Source organism: Sturnira hondurensis, unplaced genomic scaffold, assembly GCF_014824575.4.
Source record: "Sturnira hondurensis isolate 20B ecotype Veracruz unplaced genomic scaffold, ASM1482457v3 Scaffold0022017, whole genome shotgun sequence".
Lineage (NCBI taxonomy): Eukaryota > Metazoa > Chordata > Mammalia > Chiroptera > Phyllostomidae > Sturnira > Sturnira hondurensis.
In genome coordinates, this window is record NW_028094648.1 from 7826229 (window position 1) to 7849057 (window position 22829).

At 44.9% G+C, this 22829-nt stretch overlaps 1 protein-coding gene across 4 annotated transcripts in view; it reads right to left on the minus strand.

Annotated features, from left to right (window-relative positions):
- SPATA18 (spermatogenesis associated 18) overlaps positions 1-12901 on the minus strand; it is a 36482-nt gene extending 23581 nt beyond the window's left edge. Inside the window, exons 1-4 of one of the 4 annotated variants that reach the window (XM_037034160.1) lie at positions 12379-12463; positions 1290-1350; positions 438-543; positions 210-325 (exon numbers count right to left, since the gene is read on the minus strand). In XM_037034160.1, the coding sequence (XP_036890055.1) occupies positions 210-248 (39 nt within the window). In that variant the 5' untranslated portion in view covers positions 249-325; positions 438-543; positions 1290-1350; positions 12379-12463. Of the gene's footprint in view, positions 1-209; positions 326-437; positions 544-1289; positions 1351-12378 lie in introns of all 4 variants that reach the window. The other 3 variants (XR_005064755.1, XM_037034159.1, XM_037034158.1) reach the window with 3 other exon arrangements.
- Positions 12902-22829: the final 9928 nt, after the last annotated feature.

Genomic DNA, 22829 nt, shown 5'->3' on the forward strand with positions numbered 1-22829 from the left:
AGCAAACCTGGTATTTTAATCCAGGTCTTTTTAAAGAGAAAACTCAATCCAATATGCCCCATGCTAATGTAAACAGAAACTCACCTTTTATACCTGTGTCCCAATTTCCTAAAGTAGAGTTGAGCCCCTCTCTAGGTTAAAACCTATGTTTGAGTTCCCAGAGCCTGCTCAAGGTGCTGAAAGTCAAGGGGAACCTTTAGCATCCATACCTGCAGAGAAGGGACCTTGCTGTCAACAGGTTTTCCCATGGAAGCAGCAGTAAAGGAGGCCTCCAGCCACGGCAAAAGGCGCGATTTGATTACTTGCACACCATCATAATGTCCTCCTAAAATAACCCACGAGTCAGGTCAGCGAGTGAAATCCTACCACACCAACTCAGTCAGAGAGCACAAAGGAAAGACTTTATGAAAGGGTGGGGGCCCACAGGTTATTCTCACCTTCTTGAGCTGTTATAGTGAGGATTCCGAAGAGTTGTCCCTGTACCCTGGCAACTTGCTCAATGAATTCGAGGCAAAGACTTAGGTTTTGATCACACGAGTTTGTCTGCAAAGCCAAAACGGTCAACATCAGTTCAGTTCTTCACTCCCGCTGCAGGTAGACAAGGGCCTCGCTTTACACCCTCTGTGGGCTCCCAGGGCAGACGCTGCTGTGCATCCACCAAAGCAGGTCCCTTTCCTCCTGGACACACAGCTAGAATGTTTCTCCAGCTTCCCTAGCAGTTCGTAGGGCCATGTGACAGAGCTTGGGTCCATGTGATGGGAAATAATGTGTGCCACTTTTGGGGGTGGCCAGAAGAAACCCTCTTGTGGGACTCTCTTTTCTTCCTTTCCCCATCTGCCAGCCAATGGCAGAAGACCCCAATGGCATAGGGATGGTGGAGCCACAAGGTTTGAGAGGCAGCTCATTGAACACTTACAATGAAGGTTACATAATTGAGAAAGTTTATTTGTGGGTGTTAAGCCATTGTGGTTGGGGCATCATTTTAATAGCAATAGCCCTGACTCCCTATTCAATGGAATCCTGAAAAAACAGTTCTTTTCTAAAGTGAATAGACCCTTTGTAATACAGTAAAAATCATTGCTTCCTAATTTACCTGCTTTATTGGTTTTTGACCTCTACCTACATTCAATATTTATATAAAGAATACTACCTGTTAACAGTGAAAAGGTGTTGCTGGGTTGAGGATACAATGGAGAATGAGACAAAAAAAGATGGCCCAGGTCATACGTAGACATGTGGGGGAGACAGCAGAGTAGACAGTTACCCTGCAGTGAAACAGCAAGTCTTACCAGCAAGTGGTGAGCAGAGGTCTACTCAAGACCTCTGTCGTGGAAAGTCAGGGAAGACCTCCTGCCGAGAGGAAGTGAAATCTAAGTGAGAAGAAATTAGGCAGACTTGGGGAAAGGGGTGGTTCGAGTGGCTGTGGAACATTCTAAGCAATAAGAGCAGAATATGAAGAAGCCAAGCGGTAGTAGGTCCTTTAGTTACTTTCCTGGTTTTGTCATCCCCTTGGTGAGCTTCTACTGTTTCCTCATTAGCTAAACCTCTAAGTGAGTCTTACAGTACAGGAAGGGACCCAACCCTGAGCAATCGACAAAGCATGTGGGTACAAAAATGCACAGACTGATGTGTCATATGAAGCCATAATAAGTGCAGTGAGCACGATGAATCCCAAGACAGGAAGTGGGTTACAAGGAGGATAGAAACTAGAAAGATAAAATGAATAGGAAGAGTTTAGATGACCTCTAAGCAAAAGTTTACAACAAAAACGCATACCTGTGTCAGCAAGAGAAGTGCTTCCAACAGGCAGTGAGCTCCCTGTGGACAGACGCAGCGCCTGCTCTGGTCACCCACTACTGTATTTCTAGCCCTGCATTCTAGGGTCTCTATATATGCAAACACAATTCATCCTGGATGGATGAGTGAATATGAGATGATTCACTCATTTGGATTTCTTACATACCCGCTAAGTGCCAGGCACTATTCATGCCTTATGTATACAAACTCCATTAATCCCCACAATAGTACACTCTAAGATAGGAGTACCGTTACTACTGTCCCCATCTTCAGATGAGGAAAATGAGATGCATAAAGGTTAAATAACTTGCCCAAGGTTACTTAGCTAATAAAATGTCAGAACCCAAGTGTGCTAGTTCCAGACCCCATGCTTTGAACCACTAAACTGTACTGACCCTCAGATGGTGATTAGTGCTGGGAGTAGAGGGAGGACCAGATGACATGGCAAAGAGTGAGTGGGGAGGCGGCAGGGAAGGCCTCTCTGAGGAGGAGTCGCTGAGCTGTCCTGAGTGCAGAGGCTAGAGAAGGAGCATGTCGGGCTGTGGGAACAGCAGGGATGAAAGCCCTATGGCAGACAGGAATTTGACAACCTTGAGAACCAAAGTCGGAAGTTGGGGGGGCCTTGCAGGCCTGGCAAGAAGTTGGATGCAATGGACTTGTCATAACCTAGGGAGAACTACCGGTTTACTTTCCGTGCCCGGTAAACCATACCCGGTGATGAGCTCTTTATAGCACTTATTTATGTTGGCCATTTGTTTCTCTGTCTTATCCCCTATCCCTTTCTCCTAAGATGATGTGGGTTTTGGGGGGGGGGGGGTAATGATTTTGCCTTTCTCTGTATCAGCTGGCACTAGTACACATAGCTAATTGAGGTGCCCCAAAATAGTTGATGGATGAACGAACAAATGAGTGAGTGACTTAACATAATTTGGAGCACACAACTTAAACAGCTATCTCCACTCCTGTCTTGCTGAACCGGCAGCTCCTCGCCCTTGCTGTTTTGCTCCTACATTCATAACACTGACCTTCAGTTCCCCTTACAGCCTTCTGCCCCCTGGCTAGACCATGCCATGTGCTAAGTGGACACAGAATGGGCATGGGAGTCGAGCAGATTTGAAGGAGTGTCTCAGCTGTACCACTTGTCACAAGTTCTGTGTGATGCCACACAGGTTACCTCTCTGAGCCCGTATCCTCTCCAGAAACAAGGGTAGAAAATGCCGTGCAGAGTGTTAGCAGAATTAAATCAGAATAACGCATATTCACCACCTCAGACAAATTCAATAATTTGTACCTAAGAGGTGGCATTCAGTATTTAAAGGGGGAATCAGTTTAGAAATAAGGCAGACATTGGTTCAAATCCGGTTCTTCACTTATTAGCTGCATTCCCTGAGAAAAGAAATTTCTCATATGAGCCTCTGCTCTATTTAGGAGGACGTTGATCTCACGAGCTAACCTAGGTGCAGAATAGAGGAAGTGCATAATAATTAGAAGGATTTTGTGCTATTATTCCTATATTTTCCTATGCGTTACCCAAGCGCCCAGTACAAAGTAAGCACCCAAAGGAATGTTTGTCAAATGTTTGAGTGCACAACGTAAATAACAGAAGAGAATATACTGTTAGATCATTCCTGATCCCAAGACATGTCACAACACGCTGCAGCCTCTAACACAAAGCATTGTGCAAGACCCTCGAGGTTCAGTAGGGTCACGTTACTGATCACGCACTCCCACAGGATAAATAAAGACATGAACTGATTGTACTGTCTCCGAGTTCCAAAGCACAGACTCTCCAGTTTCTTCATTCATAAATCACTGAGTTCCTACTATATGCAAGGACTTGGACTGGCAGCTCACGACACAGAGTCACATTTTTAAAAAATAAAAATAATAAAAGTTGCCTGGTGTCAAGGATCTCGCCAGCCGAGGAAGTGGGATGGAGAATGGGAAACATGCAGGGGTCAAAAGATTACCTGAGAGTTTATGAAGGGTTCTAGGTGCACATTGAGCCACCAAAGGGACAAAAATCAGTCATGACAGGTGAGGGATAAGAAGTTAGGATATTTTGGGAGGAGGAACAGCAGGTAACAGGCAAGAAACAATAAGGTGTTTCTTATATTGAAGGGAGAGTACAGGGTCCAGGGACCAGATAATGAAAGACAGTATTTGTCACGTGGCCTCTGGACCATGTGGATTCGACAGGGCCAGCGAAGGGGCATGACATGGCCAGACTTGCTTTGCATCTTACAAAGTTCAATCCGGCAGAAGCAGACCTGACAGAGTTCAGGTTGGATAGCCTGCCTGACAGGAAGGTAGGCAGCTTTAACCACCTGGCTGAGAGAGGCTGAGGGCTGTGGAGATGCCAAGGGTCCCTTGCAGGTCCTTCCCAGCCCCACATCATATCTGTGTCTACCAAGCTCCCACCGATGCAAGCATTACCTGAGGAGGAGGCCAGGAGGTTTAGAAGCAGGTAAGAGGTATAAGAGGGATGATGTGGCTTGGGGAACAGTTTTGGGGATCTGCAGGACCTTCAGATGATCATCTCCAGTCATACTGTCTAGCAATCATCGGGCAACTCTATGGCAGCCAGGCACTATGCTAACAGCTTTAGATACACTGTTTCACTGAATCCTCAAAACAACCCTACAAATTGGATACCATCCATCACCCCAAATTCATTAATGAGGACAATAGATCTCCAATTTGGAAGAGACGATGTTTGAGCTGGAACTTAAACCCATTCTTGCAGCCTCTGACACTGGAGCGGCGGTCTCAACCGCAATGCTTTACCCAAAACAGCTGGACGATTAGTCTGGATGGAGGAGGAGAGGTGGGGTTGGAGGCGCGGTTTTGGAAGCTGTCAGCAGGTTCCAGGGAGTGGAAGCCACAGGCATAGACGAGATCACCAGGCAGAGCACAGAGTGGGGAGAGGGCTGAGGGCAACTTTGCTGGTTGAGAAGTAGGCTAAGGAAGAAGGGCCAGTGAATGAAAAACAAAACAAGAGCAATAAGGAACAAGGACATCCAGGAAGGAAGACAAAAGGAGAATCGGGAAGGCAAAGAAGGAGATGGTTGATTCTCTGCTTGGCTCGTGCATTTATGCTCAGAACAAGTCTTTAGGGGCGGGGCCACTGTGTGCCCCCAGGATGCCCAGGACTCAGTAATGAAGGAAATAGTCTCTTGCCCTCAAGAAATTTGTAAGATAAACATGTCAATAAATGCAAAACCAGGCACTACTTGCCATAAAAAAGGTAGGACCAGATTTCGGTGAGGCTCAAAGAAGGAAGTGGTAAGAAGCCACAAGATTCAGCAAAGCCTTCACCCGAGGAACTCTGTGGGCTCCTACTCCAAGAAATTCTAATTGCTCCTGAGTGGGGCCTGGGCATTGACATTTTTTATAAGCTTTCTAGATGATTTTTCTGTGCAAACAACATTAGAACCACAGTATTAGTGTGAAGTGAGAGCAATTGAAAAGTCTCAACCAGTCCCCCTACCTAAGAAAAACTGAGAGAAAACAGAGTATCTCACAACTTCTAAAGATAAGATTTGTGAAACCTTTGCTTCACTTATATGTGCATAAAGGTTGTGAAGTAGAAGCATTGGTTTCTGTGGGTGAGTTTTAAAAAACTCTGCCCTAGGGAGTAGTGCTTTGCTGCATGTTGAGAATCACTGGTCTGGGCAATGAGGAGACACAAAAACAATTCTTCCACCAGTTGTATCAACATGGGATGGGAGGTGGGCACAGAAGAAGGCAGGGAACTCAAAAGGCATACGCCATGTCATAGGCGTGGAATTTGAACAAGTAACCTTCAGACTACCTCATGGCGTCACGCAAATAGGAAAGCCAGAAGTAAGAGAGAGGAGTAGAATGTCCAGGAATATAACTATCAGCACTATTATCAAAAAGAAAACCCCCAGAGAAGAGCTGCTCACCTCCTCTTGTAACCATGATGACTGCAAAAATACTGTGAGTCCTGTTAGGGGCAGAATTCTCTGGATAGCATGAAGCTATTTTTGCAACCAAGGTCGCCTGAGATCTGTCCTAGACATACCCAGGAATCTGGCTTTCCCACATATTTAAAAACTGATGGGAACTTGAATAAGAGCAACTGCATTAGAAGGGGAAAGCGAGAGAGTCCTCAGGGGTTGATGAACTCATCTGTGAGGCAAGGCAGAGAGGGAAGGGCTGAGGTTTCTAACTTGGGCCACAGGCAGAGATTGTGATGCCCTTGCCCAACCAGAGGCCACCAGTAGAGACAGCCAGAGAGATGGGGGAGGGGATCCCTGGTCCCGCGTGCTTTGCATTAGGTTGTAGGATGTGCAGCTTCCACACGCAGCTGTCTGAAAGACAGGTGGGGCAGGAGCCCTGGAGAAAGGCCCACACTGGAGATAGAGTTGAGAGTCACCAGCTTCCAGGAAGCAGCTACAGGCATAAGATTTGGTAAGATGCGTCTATTACTACAGAGAAATCGAGAGAAGGGCTAGGAAAAAAGAGATTGGATCTGACTACCAGGTGGCTTCTGGTGATTGCGATGAGAGCCATGCTAGCAGAGGGAAGGAGGAGGGTGTCCCAATATACCTTCCAGGTGGAGGAACAACAGCAGTTGAAGAAGCGAAGGCATTGAGGATGGAAGGATGGGTTATGCTTTGGAGAAGTTTCCGGGTACGGGGGAGGCGAGCCACAGGACAGGAGCTCTGTTCCCATTGCTTCAGTGTCTCCACTCTCGGACCCAAACAGAAGACCTGAGCCTAAGTGTTGCCCCATTTCCAAGGTCCTTCCTAAAAGGGCTCCACACAGCTCATCCAGCCCGACTTCCCTCCAGTGACTCTCGCCACCCGTCACCGTCCTGCTCTGCCACACACAAGCCCCGTGTGCCCCGGCATTACCTGAGGTAATGCCGTGACCTCCCCTCCTTCAGTGCCTTTCCCTTCCTCCCGAGCAGCGTTGGCCTTATTAACATTTCCCGCCACGAGAGCCTGGTCATCCACGCCTCTCTACCAGTGGTTCTCGCCTACCTGTGGTTCTGCTCCTAACCTTGAATCTCCTCCACAACCTGAGAAAGAGGGAGAAGATTTTTCACCACTAAATTAACCCAATTTGTCGCTAAATATTTGTGATCAATTTGCGAACCTTGGTTTAAATCCATCAATTTCAGTACAAAATATGTTATTTCCACGTTAAGAAACTTCAGTCCCACACAACAAAATATGCTTTGTATATAAGAATTAAATAGTACATTCCTTTAAAATATGAATGTTTTTACATTACATGGTTCATTTGACATTTTTATGTTTAAAATATACTTTTTTAAAAAGTTATTTTTACATACAACAAGAATACTGTTTCCAAATGCCAATTAGGGAATTCATGGAAGAGCAAGGAAAAGAGACCACCATCAGCGAGTGGGATGGAGGCTGGGGGGGCCGCGCTCTGCAGCGAATGCCTGCTGCTGGTCATGGAAATTCACACAGAAGCCCTAACACCCACCTTCGCTGTGTCCCAGTGTCCAGGGTGCATACACTGGGGCGCGGTGGGGTGGCAGGAAATGGAATGTCCTTACACCTTCCCTTCCTCTGCAGGAAAGAAGGCAATGGACTTGGCAAGCAGAAGACCTAGTTTCAAATCCAAGTTCCACCCTTTCTATGGGAGCGACTTTGGGCAGGCAAGCTGCCCTCCTAAGGTTTGGTTTCCTCATCTGTAAAATGTGGAAAATAAAACCTGCCATTTCATAGGTTCCTATAAAGTTTAAAGGCAATAAGGCATGCCGAGTGCTTTGAACGCTTCTGAGGGCTCTCTCTACGCTGGTTATAACAGGCTCCACCGGCTCCCCTACCACAGCCGTCCAAGCGCCTCTGTTCTCAAAGCAGCTCTTCACATCATGACTGGCTTTGCACCCTGCCACTATCGCCATAGCAACGTTTTAAAGCCAAAATATCCTGAATGATGTAGCTCAGTGGATTGAACGCGGGATTTCGAACCAGAGTATCTCGGTTCGATTCCCAGTCACGGCACATGCCTGGGTTGCAGGCCAGTACCCAGCAAGGGACACATGAGAGACAACCATACATTGATATTTCTCTCCCTCTCTCCTTCCCTTCCCCTCTAAAGATAAATAAAATCTTTAAAAAAATACACCATGAGAAAGAAAATTTTCTGAATTTTAGCTATAAGATAAAGTGGGCTTATACGTACCCTGACAATTTAACAAAAGCTTTTCTATGTAGGCTTCTCCACTGGGTTTTGGTGTCATGACCCCTAGTAAATATTCCCATTGCATGTCTCCTATCATTTATTCTTCTTAAATATTAAACAATTATCTTTACATTAGCAAATCTGTCCAAGATGAAAATAAGAAAGGGCAAATTAAAAAGTTGATAGCCCCTCTGTTAAAAATGAATAATCTGCCCTAATCCCTTGTCTGTATCTTTCATAACCGTGACTTCAGCATCAGTCAGTGGGACGGGAAGGGGAGCACCACTCATCTGTCTCATGGGCTCTCCGTTCCTCACGCCCCCTTGCAATGGGACTGGAGCCACATCACTAATTCCGGCCAAGGGGCGATGCATGGAAGTGACGTGTGTGATGTCAAAGCAGTGTTAGGTTCCTTGCTCTCTCTCTTCCCCTGCAGACCTTCCAGGTCCTCTAATGAGGGCCGCTGCCCCAGATGGAAGCCCTGAACCCGAGCCAGTGCTGGGGAGAGCTGCCACCTGACTTGGCATGGAAACCAACCTCGTATGTTGACTCACTAATATTTTAGGTTTTATTCATCCCTGCAGCATAGTCTGTCCAGTAAAGAAATAAAGGTCCTAAAGGGAAGAAAAATGTTCTCCATAAATGTACTAGAATCCTCAAGAATGTAGAAGTAAGTTGACTAAGGGGGAGGGGCAAAGGCAGGCAGGGAGTCTGTTTGAAGACACCATAGCAACTACAATGACCTTTTGTACTAAGAATCAGGCATATTGTGGCAGAGAGGCAGCCTCTAGTTCAACCACAAGTTTATTCTAAAGCAAAAGGAGACATCTCTTTGAGAGTTCCTTTTTATGTAATGATATTTAATATTCTTTTACTTGTTAGTGAATATTTCTATAACACAAGGGGAGAGTAATGCAAGAGGAAGCATTACCCATCGGTCTTACCATCCCCACTCACATGTTAAATATTCAAAAGTCTCTAGCCTATTTTTGCCTAACACATCTCCCAGCCCTGTCTGTTCTCCCTAGAATTTCCAGTGTCCCTGTTATGCAGCAGTTACAGTGACCTTTCCAAAACGTAATCCAAACACATGTCCTCCCTATACAATGCTTTTAGTTTCTCCCCATTGCCCTCAGCATCAAGTCCAAACTCCTTAATATACCACCCAAGGCCTTCCACCCTCTTCCCCCCCACCCCAAGCCTCATCTCATCCCCACTCCCTGCCTTGAGCTGTAATTCATGGGTCCCCCACATATGCCAGCTTTTCCACAACTCCCTTTTTGCAAATGCTCTTCCTCTATCCTTCGTTTTCTTCTCCAATTAGAAGTTCATCATTAAGATGCACTTGACATTTCTATTCCCAGCACCTAGTACAGACAGGTGCATCATAAGCTCTGAAAAACATATTCGTTGAATGAATAAATTAATAAATGTGCACTGCAAAAGGTTTAGACTGTCTAACCCAAACCTTTACACGTAACAGAAGTTCAACAACCACTTATGGAATGAATTATTAAACTCTTTATAATTGACTCAGTTTATAATGGACTCTCTATGGTCTTTCACCAACATTCTCAATAACCACAAAGGAGAAACACAATTCTGAAAATCACATGTTCACACCAAGCTGTCCCTGAACATCCAGTGGAATCCAAGTTTTAAAGGCCAAGTAATGCAATAATCCACCATCTCTTTCAAAACTAAAAGAAAATGAGTCCACAATGTTCTATCATTGTTTTATCATTGTTTTTACAATTTGCTCCAATAACCACTTTATTGGACAGTATAGCTAGAGAACGTCTGTCATCACAGAAAGTTCTATTGGTCAGCTTTGTTCTAGAAAGAACAAGAAGGCTGGTATTGCTGGGGTGGGTTGAGCAAGGATGGGAGTAGGAGACGAGGCCACAGAGTTTAAAGGAGCACAATTGTGTAGGAGCTTGATGGCTTTTGCAGAAACATGAGTTCTGATTTCCAGTAAGACAGGAAATCTGGAGGGCTTTGCCAGAGGGGTAAGTTGGCCTTTAGAAGAATCACTTTGGGTCATTATTTGTGTAATGATCCAGATAAAAAAAAAGATCAAAGGTGGACACAGGTGGTAGCAGCAGAAGTGGTCAAAAACACTCAGGTCTCAGTGAACGTAGAAACTGGTACCAACAGATGATGCTGGTGGAAAGGCTATGATGATGAATATAATCATGGATTATATTCATGAGGATATCATATCATATTCATCAGGATATAATCATGATGAACATGATTAAGTTAGGAAAGAGGTCAGTGTTTGGGGCACGGGAGAGGCTAAGGTCGAGTTTAGACTGTTCTGACTTTGAGATGACAACACAACTGAAAATGTCCAATGGTCAATCAGAGACGGGAGAGCCCGGATGAGAACAGAGCCTGAATATAGGTGAGATTCATCAGCAACCATACATGCAACAAAGCAGGAACGGAGGTCAAAGAGAAGAGTTCCAAAGTCTGGCCCTTGAAGAACTGCCCCTAGAGGGGAATGGGTTAGGCAAGGAGACAAACAAATTATTATCGACACTCCTTAGAAGAATGAGAATTTCAACAGTCAAATGCAACAGAGATGCCAGAGTTGAAGAGAAGTGATGTTGCCCAGGAAACAGACAATTTGGAAGGCATTGCCTTCTGAAAGTATGTCTCTGCTATGTGGGGGTGGGGTGGGTAGAAGGCATAGGGAGGAATTGAGGGAGAGAAGCTAGGCTGAAGGAAAGGGGGATGGGAGGGACTGTTGTTAATGGGGAAAGAACAGTAAACTTGGACATTTCTTCACACTTAGGTAGTTTCTTTTTTTTTCAAAAATTTTTTAAATTTATTTAATTATTTTTCAAGTACAGTTTTCTGTCTATTACTCCCATCCCATCCCATAGGTAGTTTCTTAAACAATCAGTTAATTTGGCACAGCCAAACATTATAGTTATTTATGTTAAATGTCTTCTGACAAACTGAATATACTTTTTAACATTCACAGTTTATTTAGGCCACAGGGCAATAATTTTTTTTTTGTAAGAGGTCGTTTTAAGGAAGGTAAATATACATATTATGATTTGTTACTCTTGAGCTTCTGAGACTAGGTGGCAAGTAGGCAATTTTAAAGGTGGGGGGATGGAGGGGAGGGCCAAGGTTTTTGTGATAAGGAGGTAAATTTTAATTTCCTGTAATCTTGGAAAAGTCAGTGTTGTTTCTTTAAAAGTCAACAAAGGGGGTAAACGCTAAAGACTAAGAAGGAAAGCTATAGAGAAAGCTGTAGCTGGTGAGTTTCCATCCAACAGAAGCTCTGGTTAAAGGGTGAATGGGAAAGCCCAAGGGACTCAGGGCTCAGCCAGTTGCATTTTTCCTGGTCAGATGTTAGAAAAAAGCTGATGTAGACTCAAAAGACTGAGATTCGAAAAAAGAACTTTGTGATGATCTAGTCGGGTCTCTCACATTTAACAGGTGAGGTACAGGGACCCAGAGAGATTAGGTAAATGGCCCCAGGTCATTCAGCTAGTTCTGTGCCAAACCAGACCTAGAACCTGGGGGTTCTGTTCCCAGGACCCCAGCTCTGTCTGCCTTGCCATTCTACTTGCTATTAACAGTGGAACTGTCCTATTTAAGACGGACAGACCAAATGCAAAGCACGTTCAGCATGGAGTTCTACCTTCTGTGCGGGGGAGCCTGCGTGGGAGATTAAAAAGTCTTGAAGAGTGCTCTGGGTGTGAGGACAGAATATTGGCCTCTCACAAACGTCCGGGCAACAGGCCTTCTGAAATGGGCCTTGGTGTTGAAACTGTGCCTACAAGCCACGCGGACCAGAGAAACCGGCAACACTGAGTTTCACTCCCTTCTGGGTAACAAATACTGGGTGTGTTTTTCATAAACATTCTATTCTGACACACCCCCTGGATATCCTCACAGTGGGAGACTCGTGGAGAACCAGGAGGAGGGCTGTAGTAAAAACTAATTCGAGATGGCAACAGGAGGGTGGATTGCTGGCGGAAGGAATGAGTGGGAGAAAGGCAGACTTGACCATCACAAGTGGTCAAGGTCTTTGGTGGACCGAAGGTCTTTCTGGTTGTTAGGACCACCAGCGTCCTTGGTTACTAATACAGGAAGGGATTGCGCTTTCCACAGCTGTACTCCGAGTCCCGCGCTCTGCAGGCTGCGCATCCCCGGCGCCGCCTAGTGTTGGGGAGGAAAGGACTCCGGCAGACACGTGCCCCTCCTTCCTTCCCCGTGATCCAGGTAGGAGGCTGGGTCCCAGTTAGAAATCACAACCCCGTGGGCTTTGCAAAGCAGCCACCCTGATGCTAGGCTAACAAACCCCCGCCTCCGGCTGTGCAAGGAACTAGAGGGAGATCGAGCACCCAGTGGTCTCCAACCCTGACTCACGTTGTACTCCCTCAGCCAGCGCTCCAGGTTGTCGTGCATCAATCGTAAAGATTCGCTGGAGATCAGTTTCCTTAGATTTTCCGCCATTGCTCGCTTTTCCGCTCGGCCCGGATGTGGGAGATGGAAGTGTGGAGGGGGCGAGTTGGTGGCCTCCGAAGAACCGTGGGGTGATTAGGCGGGCAGGATGTTATCTTTCTGCAGGGCTCAGAGCGTGGCCGATGTTTCCATCCTCCCCCTCGGGTGGGACCGGGCAGGGTTCGGGAAGCCGGGGGGAGGTGCCCTGGGCCACAGCTGCCGCGCTTCATCCGCTGCCCGGCACGGTCTCCTGGCTCCCCCGCGGCCTCCGTGAGCCCAGGCCATAAATACCCAGGCGATTATTAAACAAACCTTGACGTGGGCGGGCGGCTGCTAGGGACGCGCACAGGGGCGCCGTGGCAACACCAGGTCGCCGCACTGCCCTCACAGCCCTCTAGCTTTCCTCCCGCGCTTCAGGCACCTGCGGGGGGCGCAATGTTGCTGTTGCTGTTGCTGCTGCTTCTCTGTCTCCTCCTGCTCCTCCTGCTGATGCTGCTGGCTGAAGGCGAGCGTGCCCCCTGCCACTGAGACTCCAGCGTCTGCCCGGGGCTGGAGGACGCCAAGACTACACGCAGATAACGGCTGTACGAGACGGTCTCCAGTGTGAGATGGAGGGCCGCGGGGATCAGCTGAAGGCCTCCCGTCTAGAAAAAGCAAAGGTTTTTTCTCCATAGAAGTTTTCGATTACTAAAGAAGCATATTTGGCCCTTTTATTCTTTTACTTCTTAAGCCTTCAAAATTTCATTTATAACACCTGGAGCTTACCTTCTTTTAGCTACAATTTTCATTTTTCATGCTTCTACCTTTTACAGTGTTCACGGCCCACTGGGAGGGTGTCCAAGTCAATAGGTTTTAGTTACTAGATGTTCATTCACAAATTAATGTGAATGAACAGGAATTGGTGGTATAATTTTAGAATCACTGGAACTTTAAGTCCCAGTTAGTAATTCTGAATTCTCTAACTGAGATTTTTGAGAGTTCAGATTCGGTCTGATACTATTTCAAAAAGGTGTAGTAAGTCATATCGAAAGTTTGAACTACTTAAGAAAGGAAACCATTTCAACCATTGCTAAGCACTTTGGAAGCGCATATTTTATACACCATCCAATGATGTGCTGATTGCAAATCCTCTTTTTCTATTCATTAAAACAATAAGTGTGGAGCAGGGTGTCAGCTTGCTAATTATTGTAATTCAGTTCCATTCCCTTAGGTACTTGAAAGTATGTAAACATGAATATGTCCAAGTACTGTGAAATTCAGATTTTTCATCACTTCTTGTTTCTATTTCTCTTAATTACAATGGTTTTATGATCCTCTAATTAAAAAGAGATGCTCATTTCTGGGACCTGTGCTCCTACTATTTTCTGTAGACCACAAAACAACTGTAAAGGTTCATAACACATGTTATCATAGTAGAATAATTACTAAAGTAAAAAAGTCACAAAAATCCCATTAAATACTTATTAGAGGCTCTTTTTCTTTAAAAATATATGGAGGAGGCGGAAGGGAATGGAGAAAAACCTCACAAATTTCTTAATTTGGAGCCAATTATTTAATATTTCAGCATGCAGTTGGAATCTTGAACAATCCTATTTACATTTTCCTAAAAAAACAAGTTAGAATATTGTGTCAGATTAGGGACTAGATCTTCCTTGCTGTGGGCACTTGAACCTCTAATCTTTGGTTTCATCATCCTTACAGAGGGATAATAGTTCTTACTTCACAGAATTGTTACAATGGACTAATTCTCGTGGAGAACTAAGCACAGACCTTGGCATATACGATGTTTCATAAATCTTGTGATCACTATTACTACAAATATGATTATATTTAGCAAAAAAATTAAGTTGGAAGCACTCTAAATCTCAACAATAAGGTAATGGTTGAGCCAATCATTTAATGAAATGTTGCGAAATTAAAATCTTATGATTGAAGCAAGTTTAGAATTTAGGAATTCTTACAATATTGGGTGGGCCAAAAAGTTTGTTTGTTTGTTTTCTGTAAATGGCTGTAGTAGCACTTAGTTATCTTTAACTTCACTGGAAACAATTTTGTTAGATTGCATTGTAACAGCTGTCATATCTGTGCATTTTTTAAAAACGTATGAAAATTGGTGAATTTTTATGTAGCTTTTTAATATTAAAAATGGAAAGAAATATGCAACACTTTCAGCATATTATGGTTTATTATTTCAAGAAATGTGAAAATGCAACTGAAATGCAAAAAAAAACCAAAAAGATGTGTGCAGTGTGCGGAGAATGTGCTGTGACGGATGGAACGTGTCAATTGGTGCCTGCGGGAGGTTTCAGGTGGATGACGCTGCTCCATGGTCGGGTGGAAAGGTTGGAGCTGATTAATGTCTCGAGTTGAGGCATCAGAAACAATCGACATTCTACCATGCAGGAGATAACCGACATACTCAAAATATCCAGATCAGTAACGTATTGGTGAAAATGAAATACATATCTTCTATTTTAAGGAAAAACTAAACAGACTTTTTGGCCAACCCAGTATCTTAGAGAGGTTGAAAGAAAAACTACTGAGTAGCCTGGAATGTGGGCACTCCTGCTTTTTCTCTGCCAATAGTGGTTTTTCATGACTTCACATAACTGTTTAAATATTAAACATTCGTTTTTCCTATTTACATAATAAAAACATGGACTAAATGAGTTCTAAGATCTCTTGCAGTTGTGACATTCCTTAATGTTAGTTTCTGTGTTTTTTAACATACTGGTTAAGGTTCAGATTGAGCAAATCTTGCCCTTTGTTTCAGTTTTTGGTTCCCAGTTCTGTTCAAGTCAGGCCTTGATTCTGAGAGCGTTAGCTAATCATCAAAAGTTAAGCGTCTTTCTTGAGTACAGTTTATTCTGCAGGCTTGCTGGAATAACAAATACATTTTGTCCCCGAGAAATAAACAAGGTATTTCTCCACGGTTGCACTTTAAGTCAATTTAAACTCAGCTCAAACTGATGAAAATCTTCCCGAATCCTTCAGCCCCTCAGAGCTGATCACTCTCATCTCTTGTGTCTTTTAAGGCATGTTAATACTGTTGTGATTATCACAAAATATTGTACTTATTTATCTGCCTCTGATATAACCTTGTGAACTTCTTGAAGAAAAGAGGCTTATTTAGCTCTGCATCTAAGCACAGCAACTAGACCCTTTATAAAAGTTTGTGAAACTGAATTGTAACGAAGGGGAAGAAAGAAAAAGAGAGAGGAGCCCTGGCTGGTGTAGTTCAGTGGATTGAGCGCAGGCCTGCAAACCAGAGGATCGCAGTTCAATTCCCAGTCAGGGCACATGCCTGGGTTGCGGGCCGGTTCCCAGCAGGGGACCCACAAAAGGCAACCATACATTGATATTTCTCTCCCTCCCTTTCCCTCTAAAGATAAATAAATAAATAAATCTTTAAAAAAAAGAAAGAAAAGGAGAAAGGGAGGGAGGAGATGATTGATTGGCTCCTTTGTATCTGATGTCACAATCCCTCTGAGTTTGAAGAAAACAAACTTAACAGATAGCCGGTGTTCTGTGGGATCATAATTCTATCTCCTAGCCAGCAGGCATGTGTTCTAAAGAAGTGTAATGTGTCAAACACCTGGATGGAATAGGCTCTCTGAAAGTCCTTTGTTTTGTCCACTCTGAATTTTACCTACCTTGGTCAACTGGCGTGAGGTTTTAAGAAGCCAACGGAAGATGAACAGGATCCACTCAGTGAAGTGGGAGCTGTGAATGCAGTTTGATGCTTCGCCAAACATAACTATATGCAACAAGCTTACCGGGATACCCAGTTCTTCCACGCTAAGGACACTGCAGCCAAAGAATAATCTGTCCTGCTCCAGCCCGATGCTTTCCCAGGCACCAGGCCCCTCCCGTGTGTGCCACGCTCTTCTCGTCTGTGTCGGGAGCTTGCTCCTTTGGCTCAGGGCCTATGTTACTATTTGAAGAAAGTCTTTTAGCTTTGCTGGCCCACTTGCATCAAGTTTTCTCTAAATGCGGTTTTCACTGGTGGCCTTGCTACAGCACTTTCCCTGTAGGTAGTGAAACACTAGTGTGTCTATTTACTCAGTGTTCTGTAACTCGACTGCTCCCTTTTTTCAGTTAGTAGCTTCATTTGGTTCTTTTCGTTCTTTGCCACAAGAGAAGGGAAAGATTTTTTTAAAACCCACCCACTGGAGAAAGAAACTAAGTTAACCCTTGAACAAAGTGGCGGTTAGGGGTGCCAACCCCTGCAAAATCGAAAATTTGCATGTAACTTTTGACTTCTCCAAAAACTTAACTACTAATAGCCTACTATTTACCAGTGCCTTGCCAATAACATGGAGAGTTGATTAACATATTTGTCTGTTATACATACTGTATTATTACAGTAAGGTAAGCCAGAGAAAAGAAAATGTTAAGAAAATCATAAGGCAGAGAAAATAAATTTACAGTACTGTATGTACTATACTGTACATTTTTTTAATTAAAAAATCTGCATATAAGTGGGCCCACACAGTTCAAATCCATGTTCATGGGTCAACTGCAATCGGCAGGAATCTGAGCTAAAGGCAGGTTCTCCCACCAGACGGAAGCAGCGACGTGTTTTCTGCATAATAATAATGAGCATCCAACGGGTCCCATGGTAGTGAGTTATCAGAACTCAACAAACGTTAGTGTCAGCAATGAGCATTCCCTGCTCAGAGTAACAGTTCAGAATTTTCCTGGAAAATTGTATCATTCCCACTATTGACTAAACCACAAAACAAGAGGACATTTTTTAATATATCACAACCGTATCACTTTAACACTAAGTAAACTAGAGAACATTTGTAGCAAACAGAGATCAGAAGGAAAACAAAATAGATGGAGTGGGATATTTAGGGCCTGAAGATAGCCCTCCTATTTCAAACCAGGTTTCCATCATCAGAGTTAGTTTAAAAAAGAAGGCGCTCTTGCCCTAATTTTTTTTTCAGCTCTGCCAGCCAACCACATGGCAAGTACTTGGCTCTGTGAAAACAGTCACCGAGCGGGTGAGCCTGGGATGTGCACGGTGAGCTACTTGCAAAGGTGCCATGGGCAGGACTCACACTGTGAGATGCCCTTCAGCTCCCAGGAGAGGGTCATGGGACAGCATGGGGGCAGTCCTAGGAGGAAGGACTGAAATTTTAGCACATTTCACAAACATTTACTGAACTTCTAGTGTGACAGAAACGTCTGCCTTAATCATAAAACAAAATCAGACTCCGTGCCTGTTCCCTAGGTCTCACAGTCTGTCCAGGAGAGAGAGACACGGCCATGGTCCAGGGCAGCAAATTGTATTACAGTACACATGAAATTCTGTGGAAACACTGACCCTCCCCTTACCTCCTCCTCCATCCCCCTGAAGAAAGGGTCAGAGAAAGTTAAAGAAGAAAGTGATACAGAGAGCCAGTTCTGGAAGGACCGAGTTCGCCAGGAAGAGAAGAGGAAATAGAACAGGCCGCACGGTAGCGAGAGGCATGAACGCGCATGAAGATGCAGGGAATGATGGATGCCAGTCCGATGGCAGAGAATCAGCGGAAAGACTGGAAAGATAGTGCTGGGTTCAGCTACGATGGGTCTTACATACCAGGCTAAGAAAGTGATATTTGTTTTGTAGGCAATGGGGAAGCAGCAAAAAGCTGTAGAGAGATCAATACTACGTTCTGGACTCTCTACTATGTCATGTTGGAGGACCTAGAGGCTACCTTTGGAGGAGGCAGGACTGGACCCAGGGAGAACACTTAGGTGAGATGAGAGTTAATGAGATTCTTCTCCAGGGTAAAGCATGGTGAGCATTAGAGTGGACATATGTCCACTTAGATATTAATATTGTTTACTAAAAAAAATTGATTCAATATTCACCCATCAAAGTCACTAAGTACATATTATATACTTGTCTCCAAATGTGTTCAGGATCTGGAGCAGCACAGAAGCAGTAACACACTGCCCCTACCTTGCAATGAGTTCACAGCTTCCCCAGGAGCAGAGCACGTGTGTGAAAGATGAAATAACGTAAGATAGTGTTTTCTTAGGTATCACATGGGAGTCATAGACAGTTAAAGCACAAGGGGAGCAATGGTTGGCTGTAATTGTTGGGAGAAGATGGGACTGACCATAGAATTTGGGGGAGATAAATTTAAAGACAAGACAGATGGGCAAGTAAATACATTTCAGTTAGAGTGGGATAAGTGTGACAATAGAGACATGCTTGGGGATCACAGAGAGGTGCATGGAAATCAGAAATTCGTGATGAGGAGAAAGATTAAAGGCTGTCCAAAAGAGGTTCCTTAAGCTGAGTTTTAGTGGACAAGTAGGAGAATAGCTGGATAAAAAAGAGAAATATCCACACGTGCAAAGGCACAGAGTCCTTAACAACCTACTGCGTTCAGGCAAATACGTGGGAACTGCGAATACTACATGTGGCTGAAGTTAAGCTCAGTTGGTTAGAGCATCATCCCCCCACACCAAGGTTGAGGGTTTGATTCCCGGTGAGACCACATTTAAGAATCAACTCATCAGTTCAGGACTTCCACCGAGATGGAGGCATAGGTGGAAACACTGTGCCTTCTCCCACAACCAAGTTTGAATACAACAAAGATTTGGAGAAACAAAGACACAACCAAAGGACAGAAAATTGAATTATACGGAACTCCGACTACATCTAACCGTTCAACGGGACGGTAAGAGGGGCGGAGCCAGCAGACAGCAGGGTCGGGCAGGACAGGGCCCCCGACCCAGGCGCGCAGGCAGACGGGAACCAGTTGGGGTGCGGGCAGACCGCGGGCGCATATTCACGCACAGTGAGACAGACCACGCAGGCCCCAGGGGGCGAGGGCTGACGGCGGTGGCACACTCGCGTGCAGTGGGAGGAAACGAGTGGGCCCGGTGACGGCAGCAACTGCGGTACCGGTGAGGGCCGGGGCGGAAGGCGGCAGACTGGACGCCAGAGTCCCTCTTTGACCCCGCCCCCACATACAACGTCACAACCCAGCGACTTAGTTGCCCTGTTCTAGTGAACATTTTAGGGCTCTGATCCTGCTATGGAACAGGCACGAACAACCCGAAAGATGGCGCAAGAAGAACTCAAAGTCTCAGAGCCAATAACTCTAAGCGACCAAGAAATTGCCAGCCTCTCAGAAGCACAATTCAGGACACTATTTATCAGGATGCTCACAGAACTGGTAGATTATAGTCACAAATTAGAGGAACAAAGTCACAAGTTAGAGGAACTTATGAAGGCTAAACTAATTGAAATGAAGGGAGATGCACAGGAAACCAATAGTGATGGAAAGGAAACGGGGACTCAAATCAATGGAATGGACCAGAAGGAAGAACAAAACATCCCACGAGAAAGGAAGGAAGAAATGAGAATTCAAAAAAATGAGGAGAGGCTTAGGAACCTCCAGGACATCTTTAAACCTTCCAACATCCGAATTATAGGGGTACCAGAAGGGGGAAAGAAACAGCCACGAGTGGAAAACGTATTTGAACAAACAATAAAGGAGAACTTCCCCAGTCTGGCAAAGGAAATAGACTTCCAGGAAATCCAGGAAGCTCAGAGAGTGCCAAAGAAGTTGGACCCAAGAAGGAACACACCAAGGCACATCATAATTACATTAGCCAAGACCAAAATGAAGGAGAGAATCCTAGAAGCAGCAAGGGATAAGGGGACAGTCACCTACAAAGGAGTACCCATCAGACTGTCAGCGGATTTCTCAAAAGAGACCTTACAGGCAAGAAGGGGCTGGAAAGAAGTATTCCAAGTCATGAAATCCAAAGACCTACAGCCAAGATTGCTTTATCCAGCAAAACTTTCATTTAGAATGGAAGGACAGATAAAGTGCTTCTCAGATAAGGTCAAGTTCAAGGAGTTCATCATCACCAAGCCCTTATTATATGAAATGCTAAAGGGACTTATATAAGAAAAAGAAGATGAAAAATATGAACAGTGAAAGGACAGCAAACACACAGTTATTAACAACCACACCTAAAACAAAAGCAAACCAAGAGGACAGCTAGATCAGGAGTGGAACCATAGAAATGAAGAACACATGGAGGGTTAGAAATAGGGGGGTGGGAGGGGGAGAAGGGGGGAGAAGGCACAGAAAATAGCATAGAGGGTAGGTAGAAAATAGATAGGGGGGAGGGCGAGAATAGTGGGGGAAATATAGAATCCAAAGAACTTGAGACACGTGGTTATAAACTAAGGGTGGGGGAGAATGGTGGGGGAGGGAGGGTGCGGGTGGAGGGGAATGAAGGGGGGGAATAGAACAACTGTAATGGTAGAATCAATAAAATATATTTTTTAAAAATCAACTCATGAATGCATAAGTAAGTGAAACAACACTTTGATGTTTCTGACTCCCTTCCCCTCTCTCTAAAAACCAATAAACGATTTTTTTTAATTTTTAAAAAGAATGAGTTTGTGGAAAAGGCAGGAAAAGAGGCTAAAAAGGATAGATGGAAACCACAAAAATAAAGGGCCTTATACATTAGTATAAGGAGTGTAATTTTTATCATAAAAGGTACTAGAGGATTTTAAAGCTTCCAGGTGAGGAATGACATGATGGTTGGTGTTTTAGAATGATCACACTAGGAATAGCATAGAATGACTTTGAGGTTTCTGACTGGATGGTGGTGTCATTTACTAGGGGACTTCATGAAGAGCAGACCAGGAGAAAGTTGATGAGTTCAGTTTTGGAAGGGGCTGAGCTTGAAGTGTGAATTAGTTTCTTAAGGGCTGCTGTAAGGAATTCCCACACAGTTGATGACTTCAAACCACACAGATATATTCTCTCACGATCCTGAAAGCTAGAAGTCAGAAATCAGCAGAGTTTGTTCCTTCTGGAAGCTGAAAGGAGAGGCATCTGTTCTACGGCTGTCTCCCGGCTTCCGGTGACACGTCTTCACATCCCTTGCCTCGTAGACACTTCACCTTGTAGACACTTCATTGTAGACAATGTCTGCCTCCATCTCCACATCGTGCTCTCCATGTGTCTCTGTCCTCTCCTCCTCTTGTGAGGACACCAGTCATTAGATTTAGGGTGCACTAGCATCCAGGGTGATTTATTTTGAGATCCGTACTTACATCTGCCTATTTCCAAATAACATCTCTTTCACAGGGTTGGACCCCTTTGGGGGACATTCTTCAACCCACTATAAAGTGAATCAAGGGATAACTTTCTTCAAAACCTAACTAGTACTTTCGCCTTGGTTTGTACTTCTAACTGCTAATAATACTCAATAGGCAAAAGAAAATGCAGAATTAATTATTCTTATATGGTAGAAAGAGCAAAGAGTTTAATCAGGTGGACCTGATTAGAGTTAAAGAGGGTTAAAGAGAGTTAAAGAGGCATTGTCAGGTACAATGAAAAAAAGTTTGATGATAATCTATTTCGAAAAGACCACATTAGCCAAAGTCTGGGGGGAGAGGGAAAAGTTTATGAGGGGTTTATTATGTAACTGATTATCGATTTTAAATTCACAACAATCCTCTGATGTAAAATAAAGTAGGCAGAGCAGTGAAATAATGGTTCCAGACATCAAAAAGCAAAACTTTGATACAGTGCCTAGAGAAAGGTTTTGCCAGCCAGTCTCTCCTGCTGAATTAGGCAGCCCTAGGGCCCAAAGGTGCGTATTAGAAGTGGTTTCAGCTACCTCAGAAACAGTCTCTGTACCTTGGTTGCTATTGCCCTCACTGCGTTAAAAGCAAAAACAAACAAAACCAAGAGGATTATGGGATCATACTGAGGACCAGGAACGAGGAATGCGTACTCGAGGAATGCGTGGCTTGTGCATCTGGGTGCTTGGGGGTGGGGGGGGGGGTGGGGGGCGGCACCTCTGTTGAAATAGGTTCCCTGGGATGCACGACCCCCAATGCCACAGAAAAAAGCATGAGACTTTACAGGTCCTCCGAAGGTAAGAAGCATCCCTGAAGGGCTGTCTTCCTTGAGGACTCTTTGTTTTCATGTTTTTAGCCGGCTAATTGCCGATTTCTTACCTCCTATCCATCCAAGTTGTCACCCAAGTCCTCACCCACGTGTACTCTCGAAAATGCCGCTTTCCGGCCCAGCCTGGAGACTTGGGCCGGTGACGTAACGAGAATGCCCAGCTCGGGATGGCACCAGCCCTGCGTGACCGGGAATAGAGGGGAAAGGGAGAGGCATCCCCGTGCCCTTTGGGAAGAATCCAGAGGAGGCCCAGGTCTCAAGGAATCCCCGTGCACGTGAGAAAATGTTCCCGGGACCATAGGTCCTAGTGCAGGGGATGGCGGAGCCTGCACTTACAGCTCGGGCGGCTCCAAAGCCCACTCCTCCTGCGGAGTAGCCGGGAGCTCGGGGGAGCGCGGCCTTCCCTCCCCTGCTTCCAGGGCGCAG